Below are 17,500 nucleotides of genomic sequence, written 5' to 3' on the forward strand. Positions count from 1 at the left end.
AGAAAGAAAGAATAAAAAATGAAAGAAAGAAAGAAAGAACGAAAGAAAGAAGAAAGAAAGAAAGAAAGAAAGAAAGAAAGAAAGAAAGAAAGAAAGAAAGAAAGAAAGAAAGAAAGAAAGAAAAGAAAGAAAGAAAGAAAAAAAGAAAGAAAGAAAGGAATAGGAAAAGAAAGAAAGATAGAAAGGAAGAAGAAAGAAATAAAGAACGGAGGAAAGAATGGAGAAAAAAGACAAAGACAGAAAGAAATACAGGTGAAAGAAAGGAAGAAAAACAGAAAGAAAGAAAGAAAGAAAGAAAGAAAGAAGAAAGAAAGAAAGAAAGAAAGAAAGAAAGAAAGAAAGAAAGAAAGAAAGAAAGAAAGAAAGAAAGAAAGAAAGAAAGGAAGAAAGAAAGGAAGAAAGAAAGAAAAGCCTGATGAGAAAGAAATACAAAGAAAGAAACCAAGAGTCTTGGTTCATCCAGCGATATGCCATAGCCCTTCATAAACATTGCAATAACACCTCTGTGTGAATGTGCTGTCTGCAGATAAGAGCACAGTGGGAGTGCCGAGACTATAGTCAGTAATCAGCAGGACTCCAGGGAAAGGCTTCTACAACAGGATTCTATCAGAACCGGACAGCATCCTACCTCAGGCCAAGGGTGGGCCCCGTCTGCAGCCTCCCAAGATGCCAATTCAATTAGCTCAATCAATACACCCAAAGACCGCCTCACAAAAATACATGTTTTCTCATTCTCATTCTAATTTCCTTCTCCCCCCCCCCCCCCCCCCCCCCCCCAACGTCTTGACATTGCTAAAGTCCTTCCCAACTTTACGGGGGCACGGAAAGACGGAGGAGTGGTTTAATGAGACCAAACACTGAGCAAATATCTCCTTGCAGCCAGCCCGGCGTGCCAGCCTCCCACAGCCCGGCAGAGGCTGGCATTTAGATCACATTGGTCCTCTTTGTTGTATCTGTTGTATTCCTTCACTCATTTGGTACCTCATGAAGAATGCATGTTGAGCGCCGCGGCCGGGAGAGCCCGCGGCGGTCCGCTCCCCCTGCATAATGTCCTGAGCCGCGCTGGGCCGTGGCGGGCCTGCCTCCCTCTCTCCCCCGGCCTTGTTCTGCCTCCCACCTGACGGCTGGGGGAGCCGGGGCTGGAAAACCAGCGATCAGTGGCGTTCCCATCGTGACCAATCAGAAGCACCCGTTCTTCCCTGTCACAACATCCTCCTAGTTAACTGAGCCACCGCTCGGCCAGGCCTTCATCATTCATGGCACGGCCGTATGAATGTAAAATAGCGGCATAAATATGCATGCGGAATACAGGATTGGCGTTGCTGCATCGGAATATCCTGCTGTCAAAATGGCGTGTTTCGTTTCCTCCCGAATCTGATGAGGGCTGATGCAGTCTGACTGGAGGTGGAACCCAATTGGACAAAACGCATTTGAGGGTTCAGGTCCCAGGAGAATCCCAAAGACTCCTTCATTTCCTTCCCTTTCTCTTCCCCTTTCCCTCTTCCCTAGAAGCAGGAGTAATACAGTGTCCGGGTAATGACAGAACAGGTGGTGGAGGGACAATAGACGGAGAGACAATGGCATGCAAAGCAGAACCCCTTCCTCGCTGGTGGCAGAATCACAAGCCGACGAACAAACCAAATAATGCCCCACATGGGTGCCACACCTGGAGAGAAAATGAATTTGCTGGATTTGATAAGGGCCACCAGGGAGCCTTCAGTTTTGACAGGTACAACTAAGGAATTTGTCACAGGTTCAAAAACTAATCTAATTTCTCCCAACAACACACTTGACTTGAGGAAGGCTCGCATATTGGATTTTCTTATATGGCACAACATGCGATGGGAGAAAACACACAGCAGTAATTGAAGGATTAGAAGTGAACGCCACCAGTGGAAGGGATTTACGCTTTTATCTGTGCTTTACTGTGATACAAAGTCAGTGGTGTTAAGTGTACAGCGAGGAGGTAAACAGACAACAGTCATCTTTTATCCTCTGAAGGGGCTTATAACTACATACTATTACAAGTCGCACATGGAGGGGACATGGTCTTCTGGGAGAGAATACTAATAGGGAGCGAGCCATTAATGTCTCCTTTGTCTGTTGTTTCTATTATGTATTTCTACTCATCTATTTCTATTCATCTATTGTATTGGTTTATTTCCTCTTATTTTGTAGAAAAATACCAGAAAAAGGACATTTAGCAGACGCCTTATCCGATAACTGCATTAATTCTAAGCAAGGGTAGGCCTCAGTGGGAAATGAACCCCCAACCCAGGCAGTGTTAATGCCTTGCTCACCGGTTGAGCTGCCCAAGAACCACAGCATCGGAATCAAACTTCAGATCAGCCACTAAAGAGGTCTAGGGATATCAGGGAAGGAATTCATTGGTTGGACCGTACGCACTGGGTGGAATAGTAGGCTGAAACCTTGATTTTGGCGTCGGGTTTAGACTTAAATCTTTGAGCAGCAACATGGACCCAAAGTTTGACTGACGGGGTCCTCATTAGCCGGGGATCGAGCATGTTGTTATGTCATTCATGATGGCATTCGCATGTTGTGTTTGAAGACGCATTATCTCCATGGGTAGGGCTATTCAATATTTCGATATAGCACTTAATACAAATGTACACATTTCAACGTGTTTCACTATGAAGAAGAGTGTGTCGTCGCTACACGTTTGTCACACACGTGTTCACGTCTCACAACGTTTTGCCGCTTGTTGCGTTTCGCACTTGTCAAGTGTCGCTTATGTTGACATGCACTCTCGGCCGGTCTTAGCTCTCATTAATCCCATGCAGAAATATCACACACACATCAGAGACACGGTCACACTACCGCACATACACGCACATACATAACCACACACACAAAAACACACCCATATACACACACAGGACCAAATACACACACATAAACACACACAAATACACACGCAGGAACAAATACACACGCATAAACACACAAATACACAAATATACACACATACACACACATCAAAAACACATACACACACATGCACATACACAAACACACAAACATACTTATATATCGTCACTGCCGGCCGTGTGTGCACTGTCACAGAACACGACTATGTCTACAATGCTGTGAGTCTGTCTCTCTGCCCCCGGCTTCTCCATTTGAAGCGCTGCCACCCGGGCCCCTGGAGGGTTGAGCAGCTGAACCAGCAGGACGCCTGCTGGGGGACACAACCCAAATCACCTGGGTTTGGATTATTCCTCAATTTCTGGGGCACCTGCAATGGCAAGGCCCATCAATTAGGGCCCCGCCCTGATCTAGCTCGCCCATGCCCTCCTCTAAGGGCCCGAGAACCCTTTAGCTTCATTAGGGCCCTCTCGCTCTCAGCCTGGTGGGCATCTCAGCACTGCTGTTATTTATGGTTACGCACATGTGTCCCAGGTAACACAGATGCTGTGGAGCGAGCAAGGCACAAAGAGAGAGAGAGAGCGAGAGAGAAAGAGAGAGAGAGAGAGAGAGAGAGAGAGAGAGAGAGAGAGAGAGAGAGGAGAGAGAGAGAGAGAGAGAGAGAGAGAGAGAGAGAGAGAGAGAGAGAGAGAGAGAGAAAGAGAGAGACACTTTGGAACCTCTTTAGTTACATCTTCATCTCCATACCACAGCTGGCCCCAGACAGTGAACGTAGCGTCCCATTCTCTGGTAGTCTGTTGTTGACGACATGTGGCAGCGATATTCAAATGAACTGCCCCGCCCTCCCCTGGCCTATGGCTGTGAATGGGAGCTCGGTTTAGGGAGAGGGGAACAGGTGCACCGAGAGTGGGATGGAGATATTTATGATTTAGATTATCAATGAACTTGGATGGCTGTACTAGCGGGCTGTTTGGTGTTCCATATGTTGCGCTGGACAGGTCCTCAGTAGCGCCCAGAGAGCTCAATGCATCCTGACATGCAGGTAAACGCGGCTGGCAGAGACAAAGACCCAGCAAAGGGGACACGACATGTATTCAAACCGGAGCCCATTTGCCAGAAATTCGACAATGTCCTCGATTTAAATGAGTCATCAGAGTAAAAAGTATCATCCGTTATGGCCGTGATGAAAACGCAATAACCAGTTTTTCGGAAACGTTCGCTTGCCTGGGGACCGGGAGGAAGCGACGTGGAGACGGTTGATTCAAAACACTTTTCTTTTGGTGGTGCCAGACGGCCACAACATCCGTCTGACTGTAACCCGTCACGTTTGCATACACTCACTACCTCTAATGCAAAATAAGGAGGCATCAAAAAGATGTGTAAATTACATCTGGCTTCCAGGACACTCGCTGGCAGCCAGGGAGAGTCTGTAAATATTTATTGCAGAACATCAGTGGAGTGTGTGAAGGTGTGGACGGCTGCCAGGCATGAGTGAGTGCTTGTGTGTGCAGCTGTAGAGTACACAAATGCACACGCACGCGCACACACACACACACACACACACACACACACACACACACACACACACACACACACACACACACACACACACACACACACACACACACACACACACACACACACAAACAGATTGTAATTGATCTTGTTTTTTCCTCTCTCTTTCAAGCCAGATAGAAACATGCTCAATTTAATTAACTGCAGTTCAAAAGGAGATACAGGAAGTCCAATTAAAAATAAGACTTTGTATGTTTGTTGTAAGTTATGCTTAATGTTAGTGACGGAATACAGCAAGGATAACACCATTTGTCCAACACTTCATACAGCCAAACTAACCCTATCCAAGACGAAATCTCAGATGAAGCCTATTTGCTTTTTGCTGAACATTTTACGTGTGTTTGCTGAAACAAGAAAACGACTAAATCAAAATGGAGAGAACCAATGCAACTAGGGAACAAGGCCTAACAGTAACAGACGTAAAACCAAAACTATAACCAAACCCTTAAGCAACTGCCATTAGCTATATAAAAAGTCTAAATATTCAACTGCCCATCGTACAGGATTAGCTTGTAAAAAATGCATAAACTCGAGCAGGCCCAAATGAGCACCCAGTTCGCTTACAAATCTCCAATACTCCTGATTTCAGAGCTGAATATCCTTTTCCCTCCTATGTCCTCATTTTGCTGCCATACCTTCCTCTTTCTGACCGCTCTTGAGTTTAACTCCGCTCTGTATTCTCTGGGAGGTCTGGTGGGCCGGGCCAGGGGAAGGTCTGAACTCCGCTCTGTATTCTCTGGGAGGTCTTGTGGGCCGGGCCAGGGGAAGGTGCAAATTGCGGTGCTACAGTTGCATCTGATGTGCTGTGACGCGGCACACGAGGAATCATCGATTGCACAGTAGTACCCAGCGAGGGTCTGTGTACCGTTGCATTTTGTCTCTTCTTTTGTTTCCACACTCCCAGGCTGTTTTAAAGGCGCTATATGTTTAAATCAGTGGCGTGGAGTGTATGTGTGTTTGTGTGTGTGTGTGTGTGTGTGTGCGTGTGTGTTTTTTAGCAGCTGCCTTTCTATGCAGTCCCATATTTTTATCCTTGCTTCTTATTGCATCATAGTGTTTTGTTTTTGTGAGTCAGTAGTACCCATGTATCATATGTGTTGTTGTGAGTCAGTACCCATGTATCATATGTGTTGTTGTGAGTCAGTACCCATGTATCATATGTGTTGTTGTGAGTCAGTACCCATGTATCATATGTGTTGTTGTGAGTCAGTACCCATGTATCATATGTGTTGTTGTGAGTCAGTACCCATGTATCATGTGTGTTGTTGTGAGTCAGTACGTTGTTGTGAGTCAGTACCCATGTATCATATGTGTTGTTGTGAGTCAGTACCCATGTATAATACGTGGTATTTGTGAGCCAGTGCTCATGTATCATACGTGGTGTTTGTGAGTCAGTACTCATGTATCATACGTGGTGTTTGTGAGTCAGTGCTCATGTTTTATGCGTGGTGTTAGTTAGTCAGTTCCAATGTATTATACGTGGTGTTTGTGAGTCAGTACCCATACGTGGTGTTTGCGAGTCAGTACCCATTTATTATACGTGGTGTTTGTAAGTCAGTGTTTATGTATTATGTGTGGTGTTTGTGAGTCAGTGTTCATGTATTATCTGTGGTGTTTGTGAGTCAGTGTTCATGTGTTATACATTGTGTTTGTGAGTCAGTGCTCATGTACTATACATGGTGTTTGTGTTCCAAGTGTGTATGAGGAATCAAAGCTGGGTACTCACAGGCATCGTCTGTCCACCATGCAAGCTGTTGATTGCTGCCTGCGCTTCTGCATGGCTGGAAAACTTCACAAAGGCACAGCCTGCGAGGAGGGAAAAATAGGAGAAAGGAAGGATAGGCAGAGAAGAGCAAGAGAAAGGTGTGGTGAAAACCGGGGGAGAGAGGCAGAGAGAGGAGAAACATCAGGGAGCTGGCCTGGAATATAACAAACAACAAAATGCATTCATTACCATTGTCTTCATGTTATCTGGTTCATATAATGTATTCTGCCATTTGTATTTTTGGTGCATAAGTCTGAATAAATCAGTCTAATTGTAGTGCAGGCATTAGCTGAACAGACCATCCTGTCCCTCTTGAAAATGTAATCCCAGCCCCCAAAATCCCTGAACCCCCACCCCCCTACCCCCACAGACTTGTTTGTGATTATTAATGTGTTTAATATTTACACATTGTGATTTGTGTGCAGTCACTCATAAAAGAGATTATGATGACAAAGGCATAGCATATTATAATCTGCCCATCTAACCGAATCTTTGCTCACGTATAATTTAGGAGAGGGGGGCTTTGCTCAAGAGGTTTCCAAATCATTTCCAATCTGTTGTGTAGCGGGTGCAGGGAAAGGAAAACCAAACATAGAAATTGGCCCGGAGACAAAGGAGAGGGCTTGTTGCTCTTTGGTTTTTGCCTACATTAACATAACAAATAATGTATTCGGAAAAAAAGGATTCATGGAGTACACATGCCTAACACGATTATTAGAACAATGTTTGCATCTGCATAACTATTGTAGACCATAAAAGAACGTTGCTCTCATGAATGCATGAAGAATTCGCAGTAAGGTTTCCAGTAAAACCTTAAACAAAAGTACAGGGTGCACACACGTCTGAAAAACAGCAAAGCAAACATGACAAGAAGGTTTTGATCCAAATTAGCCTTTCACTGTTCGTTCTTTTGGCTTTAATACTAAAGTGAACACAGAAACACACTGTGCCTGCCGACAGCTATGGCTGCTCTCTGCGAGCATGAGGAACGGGTGACACGCTGGGTGGATTAGCTTGCAGTTCAGAACAGAAAACATACATACATTTCAAACCTATGGGGGATTTGCACTCCAATTAGTCTTGACGGTAAACATTTGGAGGCAGAGAGGGAAGCGGCAGGATAAAACCTCACAGAGAGAGAGCACATAAGCCAGGGAGATATCAGGGGGGTGAGGAACCCAAAGACAAAACCGTGGCGCGGGGTGTACGGGGGCTCACCGCCGTGCCACAGAGGCTGAGACCCTATTAAGACAGATTCAGCTGGAAGTGAACCGCGGTCAGCTTCCAAATCGGCATTAAAATCTAACAGGAGCTATTTCTTTAAGCTGTATGGTCATTAAGGACGGGGCAAGGTATTCAGTTATGTGCTATTCTTATCCCTGCCTTCAGGTAGCTCATGTGTTAAGTCACGAAACGGCTAATTAACAAACTTCCTCGGATTAATTCTGCCCCTTTTTAGTATTAATTTACACAGGCCCAGTGTGTGCGACGCAGGCAGAGAGCTCCGCCACCTCCTCTCTCTCTCGGCTCCTTAACAACCGCTGATCGACATTTATAATGCTTTCGACAAGCCAATTAGATTTGTTCATATACATTTATTCATCGTCTAACCCCCACAGGACACACGATTATTCATTGAATTCACAAATCACTGAGAGGCAGAGACTGGGGAGGGAGTGAAGTTCCGGTGCTAACAGGAGGGCTTTTTTTTTTCAGTTTCAAAATTGATAAAAATGGAGATTGCTTTATCCCGCAATGACACAAACAATGTACGACAACATATAAATAGATTGTGCCGCTCCACGAGAACAATACGTGAGATCTGATTCCAGGTTTGTTGAGAATTCTTTCTCGTGTTCGAAAACTGAAAAAGTGAGGAGGCAGAATGTTTTCCATATGGTGGAACGGCCCTCAGAGCCGCGGAGGACTACAGAGGGGTCCCCATAAGTCACGGCGCGGCCTTTGATTCTGTCCCTGTGCCGCATCATCCTCTCCGCCCCTCTGATGTCCCTCTGATCAGACGCGGGGAAAAGGTCCACATTCATCCAACTTAAATGAGACTCCCTGCTGGGATGCCGTTCAAAGAAAACTGTGCATCAGGTCTTTGAAGCAACAAAGGCGTTTAACCTTTTTGTAGTTAAAAAAAAAAGAAGGAGCGGTTTATTCTCGGGTTCCACTGTTTGTAATGTAGTTAAGGATTCTTTCAGCGCGGGGAGAAGAACAACGCTGGTTGCCAGTGGTTTCCTTGGCCAACATGAGGAGTAGTGCGCGCTGCTCAGGATACATCTGCTGAACCGAGCCGAAGGGAGGCTCTGGCTGTCTCATGACGTAAACATACACGTTTTTGTCATCTCAAAGTGGTACGATCCTGAGAACCCAGAGAGAGAGAGTCGGGGATCTGAAGCTGTTCCTGGCCTAGAATAGATGTGGGTCCAGGAGCGCTTCTTAAAAACAAGACGGCAGCCTCATGAATTATTGTTGGCGTTTGACTTTTTTTCAGATTTGATGACAGAGAACGAGGGGTAAAAAAAAAAGAGTGAGAGAAAAGAAGTGAAAGTGATTGCTCCGCTTTCATGCCAGAAGATCTCACTCCCTCCTGACTTCCCGAGGGAATAATGTGTATGCATGAATTCCGTCCCGCAGGATGGGTGACATTTATAACACAACTTAATTATGGACCTAAAAGCCATCTCTCTATTATTCCTGACAATTCAGGGGCTCCATTCAACTCTGGCAGCAAGTGTTGCACTTTGAAAGCACTTTGAGGAGTGGCACCACAGAGAGACGGATGTTAAACTTCCCGGCCTCTTTATTGGGTGAAAGGGGGGCACGGGGAGAGTCTCCAAGTGGCATACATTTACATCGACTGGGGACAAGGGGCTCCATCATGGAACGGATAGCACTGTCAATTTCAAGGTCTGTCTCATTCGAATTACGGGAGCCGCGTCCCGGGCGAGGCAGCGGCTGGCAAAATAATTTGCCGTAACGCTTTCTTAATGATGGCGCGCTACTATTGCACGGTGAGTGATAGGACCAGCCACGTGGAGACGGGACTATTGTCTGCGGCGGGCGCGCGCCCCACCACCACCCGCCCTCCTCTCCCCGACGGGTTCACGTCTGTGATCCCGGTGGAGAGCGAGGAGGAGGATATTCAGGGGGGACCCGAGATAAACAGCAACAAATGCTAGCAAGGCAGGGGGCATGGTAGATATTGGCATGTGTGTGTGTGTGTGTGTGTGTGTGTGTGTGTGTGTGTGTGTGTGTGTGTGTGTGTGTGTGTGTGTGTGTGTGTGTGTGTGTGTGTGTGTGTGAGTGTGTGTGTGTGTGTGTGTGTGTGTGTGTGTGAGTGTGTGTTTGTGTGTGTGTGTGGGTATGTGTGTGTGTGTGTGTGTGTGTGTATCTCTGTGTGTCTGAATGTACACATGGGTGTCTGTGTGTTGTGTGTGTGTATGTGTGCTGTATCTCGATATGTCTGCGTGTACGCGTGGGTATGTGGGTGTGTGTCTTTGTGTGTGTTTGTATGTCTAGGTGTTGGCATGTGTGTGCGTACGTGTGTGTGGGCATATGTGTGTGTCTGCATGTGTGGGCCTGTGTGTGTGTGTGTGTGTGTGTGTGTGTGTGGTGTTTGTGTGTGTGCGTCTGTGTGTATGCACGCATACATCTGCTTGTGTGTATGTGTGTATGCACGCATACGTCTATATGCGTGTATATGCATGTGTGTGTGTGTGTTCAGACAGTGTGTGTGTGTTCAAACGGTGTGTGTGTGTGTGCGTGTGTGTGTGTGTGTGTGTTCAGACTTTGTGGGGGGCGCAGGTGTAAAGGAGTGACGGAGCGAACGAGGGCGGAGAGCAACTCCAGTCTGAGCCGGCTGCGGCGGCCTCTATCATGCGCTGTCAATCAACAGGAGGCAGCGGAGCCGGCCAGTATGGGGAGGGGGGGGGGGGGGGGGGGGGGGGGGTAGGGGGCGAGGGAGCGATAGAGAGAGGCAGACGGAACATGAGAAGAGGCCAGTTAGGGTGGGAGAGGAAACCGGGCTGTGCGATGCAACAGAGCAATAGGCGCGGCGTGGAGGAGAGACAGATATAAGCATGGGGCTCCAACAGACGCACACACCCATTCACACGCACACACACAAGCAGACGTATGTGTGCATACACACCCACACACCCAACCTCGGGTCACCTAGGAAGAGACCCCGAACACTTCACATACACGCACACACACAGACGCGCACACACACACTCAAACCCACAGAAACAAGCAGACATACATGTGCATGCACCACCAAATACAAACACACACACGCAGACACACGCATACGCATGCACTCTCACACACATGCACACACACACACACACACACACACATGCATGCACAAACGCACACTCACACACACATCCGCGGATCGCCTAGAACAGACCCCGAAACCGCACACGCATACACACACACACACACACACACACACACACACACACACACACACACACACACACACACACACACACACACACACACACACACACACACAGACGCACACACATGGTGCTACCCTGCCTTGCTGCACACCCTTTCCCCACAGTGGGGCTCTGCGTATAAGAGGACAGGCAGAGTAAACAGAGATGATAGAGAGAGCCCCTGCTTCCCAGATAGATCACTGTTGGTATTAACGCTGAGAATAGCTCCCATTCCGCCAGAGAGGAACCAAATCAGGGGATGAAAAGAGAGAGAGAGGCACACACACACACACACACACACACACACACACACACACACACACACACACACACACACACACACACACACACACACACACACACACACACACACACACACACACACACACACCTCTAATGAGTCCTCCATTCACCACCACCTTTGAGTTCCTCCTGCTCGGGAGGAGAGACAGACGGACCGAGACGGACAGACACAGAATGCCTGAGTCGTTTGTCTGTGCTGGGGCTACGAGGCTGCGAGCGGCACGGGGAGGATTCACAGGACTAACGGCTTTTATTTACAGGAGGACATTATCATCCGACGCCAACTCTTGGGAGACATGTTGGGATTGCGGGGAACAAACATAATTATAGCCCTATGCCTTTTTCTATTTTTTTTCCGTTCCTTTTACTTTGACAACAAAAGAAAAAAAAAGAATGGTGAGGCAACAGAAGAGGTGTTTATGATCCATCTGTTGGAGAGTACTAGCCCAGGGAGAGATAGAGAGAGAGAGAGAGAGAGAGAGAGAGAGAGAGAGAGAGAGAGAGAGAGAGAGAGAGAGAGAGAGGAGAGAGAGAGAGAGAGAGAGAGAGAGAGAGAGAGAGAGAGAGAGAGAGAGAGAGAGAGAGAGAGAGAGAGAGAGACAGAGACAGAGACAGAGACAGAGACAGTGAGACAGAGAGTGAGAGAGAGACAAAGATAGAGAGAGCATTAGAGAGAGAGAATTAGAGACAGAGTGACGAAGACAGTAGATAGAGAGAGAGTTAGAGAGAAAGGGAGACAGAGAGAGAGAGAGAGAGAGAGAGAGAGAGAGAGAGAGAGAGAGAGAGTTTTACACAGTAAAAACAGAATATGAATGAACCATATAAACCACAGAGTGAGATTTGATAGTGCGATGCGATAAAAGATAAAAAGGAGTGGAAATGGGAAGCGGGAGCACACAGGGCCAGGTATGAAAGCCTTGAGCGATAGAGAGAGGGACAGAACCAGAGAGCGAGGGGAGAGGTGGAGGGGTTGTACTGGGGAGGGGGGGAGGCATCACAGCAGCAGAAGAAGTCAGGTTTCAACGAGTTGGAGACAGGCACAGCCCAGAGCACAAAAAGCACTACCAGAGGAACCCAGAGTAGTAGAATTATACATTGATAGAGAAAAGGACAAAATAAATATGAGCAGAAATTCGAATAAGAGAAAGAGAGAGAGAGAGAGAGAGAGAGAGAGAGAGAGAGAGAGAGAGAGAGAGAGAGAGAGAGAGAGAGAGAGAGAGAGAGAGAGAGAGAGAGAGAGAGAGAGAGAGAGAGAAAGACAGCGAGAGGAAGAGAGAGAGAGAGAGAGAGAGAGAGAGAGAGAGAGAGAGAGAGAGAGAGAGAGAGAGAGAGAGAGAGAGAGAGAGAGAGAGACAGAGAGAGAGAGAGACAGAGAGAGAGAGACAGAGAGAGAAAGTGAGAGAGACAGACAGACAGACAGACATGCAAGGGCGGAGGGAGAGAGAGAGAGAGAGAGAGAGAGAGAGAGAGAGAGAGAAAAAAACAAGCCAGAGAGAGCGAGGGAGAGAGAGAGACAGACAGGCAGACAGACAAGCAGCAGAGAGCGAGGGAGGTGTGTATGCTCTGACCCTTACTGGCCCCATCGGGCCCTCGCAGGACGGTGCACTCCTCTATCTGGCCGAAGGTCTCGAAGAGCCGTCGGACATCTTCCTCTGCCTGCTGCTTGCCGAGCATCCCCACAAACAGCTTCCTGTCTTCTGAAGAAGAGACCGAGGCAGGGGAGGGAGGGGGAGGGAGGGGGGGAGGGGGGAGGGTGGGTGGTGTCAGGGTGAGTCGGGTGGAGGAGGTGGTGGTGGGGGTGGGGGAAAGTGGGGTTGGAGGGCGGGTAGAGAGGAGAGAGAATAGACAAAATGCTACAGCTGATGGCATCGTTCTGCTGAGCGGTGATGAAGACGTGCAACCCGCCAAAAGCTCCCCCCCCCCCCCCCCGCTTTTATCAGCAGCCCGCTATGCTGAGCTTGCACCGCCACTGTTGTAGCAGTAGTAGGTGTTGTTGTTGTTGTTGCTGTTGTTGGTGATCCCAATACAGTTGTTGCTTTAGTTGTCTCCATATATGAGGGAGACATGAATTTATTTGGGAGGGATTTTCAACTGAGCTATTCTCGTCTACTCTGCCAGGATGATGTTTGTTACAGAGACAGTTGGGGGCTTTGTAGCGGCGTGCCAGAGGTAGGAAGAGACAGGAAGGATTTTGCCCGGGTAGATGTGTTGTTAGATCCATGGCTGCAACACATCAATGCATTGGAAACGCACCATGTAAGAACAAGGATGTTTAGTAAATGAGAAAGCAACAAGGTTCAGTTTTCTTTTTTAAGGATTATGTTCAAATTGTTGCAGGGTTAACTTACTATTCTGGTTATTTGGTGGAGGCAAACATTATTCGGGTGACTATCGCCTGTTCATTCCTCAAAGATCCTCCAGCCATTCCTCAAGCCATGATCAGGATTTAGACATTTTCTTAAAGCCACGATTACCACTTTAAGATGTCTTTACTGACAACAAAAATAGCTGTTGATCTGTCTGAGGCATTTTATGTTATCAATAATACAATTTAGCTAAGAAAGATCTTTATTGACCCTTATTATTCCCGACATGTTCTCCTTCTGGAGAGCCTGTTTACGACAACTGTTGTAATACTAGCATCTAACCAATAGATTGGGGTGCCTCAAGGATCTATTCTGGGTCCATTATGAATCAGTTTAATATTCGCTGCATGTCCATTTGTAATTTAATGATTTATGCTGATCACATTATTTTGTGTGCCTACTACTAAAACCAGGCCTTTGACTGCTTATGGTCTATCTTAAATGTCTGGCCTCATTCTCTATTAAACGGATCATTAAAAGTTTTTATTGCATACGCATGGGATCGTCTCCTCTAAATTTCCTTCCTTATATCCTTACTGTTTGTTGCTAATCAAATTGAAAATATGACAATGATCGAGGGGATCTCATCTGGATACCAAAGTGACCTTCCGGACCCACATCTCCACATTAACTATACATCTAAATTCTCATGCCAAAATGAGGTCACCTCATGTCAAGTACCAAGACTCCGGAGGCAGCACAAACGTATGTACCTCATACCATTACGCTTTGACCATCAGGGCTCAGATTCCCCCCAATTAATCTGCCCACTGCCCTTACATTAGACAGAACATTAATCTTCTTTACATCTCCTGCATTATGCATCCCCCATTACGCACTGTTGTGGAAGGGAATGGCTACTAGCAAGAACCCACAGGCAGAACTGATGGAAAGTGGCAGGAGGAGGATGAAGACTTTATTGGAAATGACATTGTTGATCTTCAGCGCGAGTCATTTGACTGCGGCGAGGAGCCGGGGAAGAGCGGGGGGGCGCCAGCGTCACCTGGGCCTCGACAGCTGTGAGGCCTCCTGTACCTGCCAGGCCCCATTAGACACAGCTGTTCTAAAAATAAAGAACCAGGACTTCCTCCTTTTCTCTTTTTTTTCTCTTAACGGCAAGGAGATGGAATCCGGATCCATTTCTGTAAAGTTCAAACGAGACACGTGCTTGCTACCCGCTTGGCCACACAAATGAGCACCTGCATAATCAATAAGGCCACGCTGCCTGCACTCTCCTGCTGCTGCCGAGGGTAATGATGTTAGCTCTCCCTGATCCACCACCCCCGTCACACCACCACCACCGCCACCCTCGCACCACCCGACCCCGTGTTCACGCCTCACGTAGCAAGGTTTCCCTCCAAACTGACGGGCCATCAGTAAACCCTAGTCGTCGTGCTCATTAGCACTGCGCTGTTCTCACAGAGCCGGTCCAAGAGGTGACTCTGGGGTCTGACAATAAGAGCAGAGAGGCATGTGTGCCTGGGAGGTGTGAGGTCTGAGGTGCGGACGGACAACAAGGGCAGGGGACCCAGGAGTTGCGTACCAGGGATCATCTCTGAGGGAGCATGGTTGAAAGGGTTCAGCCGCGACCAGGTGTTGAGGCAGGAGGAATGAGGCAGACCCTTGCCCACGGCATCAAAGGGCAAGGGATTTGAGTCCAGCATTTGCTGCTGCCCAGAACACACTGTGATCGTCCTTCCGTCTCCCTGCCTCTCGCAGAGACTCTAGCAGGAGGAGTGAACATCCACCGGGCCACCCGTCGTGTCTTAATGCTCTGGGACAAAAGTCTCATCTCAGTCTTCTTGGCCCGAGGAGATTTAATGGCGGCTTCACAAGGCTAATTAACGAGCCGCGGGCAACCTAATGAAATTTCCAAATGTGCTGGCAAACGCATAAATAAATGACACCCAGGTGAAGGCTTTTAAGGAAGTGTGAGTGTGTTTGGGAGCGTGCCTCTGGGAGCGTCACAGTTAGAAAATGAATTTGACGCTGATCTCTTTTCATTGCCGGACCAGAGAACCGCTCCCAGCTGGCTCGCCCCATGCCCACGCCGGAGACTCGATTGCTATTAATTAGTCAACTTTGCACCTGTCTCCGAGCCGCGTTTATACGACCCGGAGTCCCTCCTCCCCTCCTAGGGTTACCTGATGGCCGACACCAGAATCATATGCATGAGAATATACTTATGGTAATACAAAAAAACGAATTGTAAAGAGAAAACACTCCCGGTCGTTGAAAGTTCTCGGTTGAAAGTGGAGAAGGGATTGAGAGGAAATCAATGGATGCTGTGATGCAGCACGGTCATATATTTGAATTAGGAGAAGTTCAGGGGGAAAAGGCTATTCAGTGGAGCAGACGTAAGATAGGGGGACATGATGGAAGTCTTTGTGCTACATATTTGACCTAGTACCTCTCAGTACTTATATCTCATAGAGAGAGGCTCATCTTATCCTGAGCCCTTGAGTTGAGCAGTAGCGTAATAGTATACCAAAGAGACCTTCTGTTATCGGCACTTTCAAACCCCTGTACACTTTTCTATTGTAGTAGTGTACTGTTTGAGAATAACAACAGCTGTCGTTTGGTTGTTTGTATTTGCTATGTATCCTAGCATCCAAAGTTTGTGTTTGTGTGTGTGTGTGTGTGTGTGTATGTGTGTGTGTGTGTGTGTGTGTGTGTGTGTGTGTGTGTGTGTGTGTGTGTGTGTGTGTGTGTGTGTGTGTGTGTGTGTGTGTGTGTGTGTGTGTGTGTGTGTCAGTGGAGGCTTCTCCATTGAGGAGAGGGAGGAAGATCCTCCTTAACATTGTTGAGAATAAAAATTTTAGATTGCCCCGACTATTGTAATGAATTAATGCCCTTAAATATGACTACTTTATTGCCTTTGAATATATAATGTTTGTTTCCCTGGGTAAAGGGACATTAGCACCCCCTATCGCCTATTGACAATTACTTCAGGGAGGAACGTCCTCCCTCCGCCGCCGTTGACTCCCATTCATTTTCCCGAAAGTACTGGCGGCCGGTGGATAACATGGGTTTCAATGGGAGAGAGGAGGAAAATCCTCCTCTGAGTGGGTGGGACCAAGGGGTCTGATTCGCGCAAAAATCTATCCGTCTGCGCTATGAACCAATAAGCAGGATCCCTGGATGTTGAGCAGTGTTGCCAGATTGGTCCGATTTCCCACCCAATTGGGCTACTTTTAACCATGTTAGGCTGGAAAAATTATCATTGGGCGGGAAATCTGCCCAATCTGGCAACGCTGTCGATGACAAACCCGGTCTGCATTGCCGCGGTGCTCAGTCTGAGAGACGCAGAGCAAGTGAAATCTGCGATAGCGAGATCCTAAATGCACAATGGAAACATTGGAAACGGAGGACATTGTTAACGTCTTAGTACAAAAACCATTCCATTCATTCAGAAAGAGGTAGACCACTTCCCAAAATCAAGGTCATCAGAAGTAATGGCAACGTCAGTGTTGTGAGTGCTACATGGTTTGCTAGGTACGCATGACTTACTGGTAGCATTACAAGCAATTGTAACTGAAAATAAACATAGCTAAATAACTTCAGTCAGTGAGGGCAAAAAAAGGCCCAATAATAGGCCCAGATTTTTTTATTTACTTTTACAAATCAATAGTAGGCCTGATTTGACTAATATGCTTTGAATCCTTTCCTTCTCAAATTACAGTGATGCCACTGGTGGCTTTGTATACATTTTGTTCACATAACTCCCTCCCTGCTATTTTGTAGTTCACCAAAACACCCTGAAACAACTTGAGTCTCACATTCTTATGCCACCATACACCAACAGTGCAAGCAGGCCAATGGCAACCAAGCGCGCAGTCCTTCCTCCCTCACTTTAAAAACCACCAGCCGCCACTGGTGTGTGTGTGTCTGTGTGCGTGTGTGAGTTTGAGTGTGTGTGTTGTCTGTTTATATTGTGTGTGTGTGTGTGTGTGTGTGTGTGTGTGTGTGTGTGTGTGTGTGTGTGTGTGTGTGTGTGTGTGTGCGCGTGTGTGCGCGTGCGTGCGTGTGTGAGTCTGAGTGTGTGTCTATTTCATCTCTTCTGTGTAAATGCATGCATGCCACCAGAGGATATTCCATGAGGCATACTGCAACATTAACATCATCATATACAGTACATATTGTACGTGAAA

At 47.2% G+C, this 17,500-nt stretch overlaps 1 protein-coding gene across 1 annotated transcript in view; it reads right to left on the reverse strand.

Annotated features, from left to right (window-relative positions):
• The window catches only part of celf6 (CUGBP Elav-like family member 6), a 148,009-nt gene that overhangs the window by 25,039 nt on the left and 105,470 nt on the right, over nt 1–17,500 (reverse strand). The window contains exons 4-5 of the mRNA XM_030377656.1: nt 12,552–12,680; nt 6,188–6,267 (exon numbers count right to left, since the gene is read on the reverse strand). Coding sequence (XP_030233516.1) covers nt 6,188–6,267; nt 12,552–12,680 — 209 coding nt within the window. The remainder of the gene's footprint in view (nt 1–6,187; nt 6,268–12,551; nt 12,681–17,500) is intronic.

This window comes from Gadus morhua, chromosome 14 (assembly GCF_902167405.1).
Source record: "Gadus morhua chromosome 14, gadMor3.0, whole genome shotgun sequence".
Lineage (NCBI taxonomy): Eukaryota > Metazoa > Chordata > Actinopteri > Gadiformes > Gadidae > Gadus > Gadus morhua.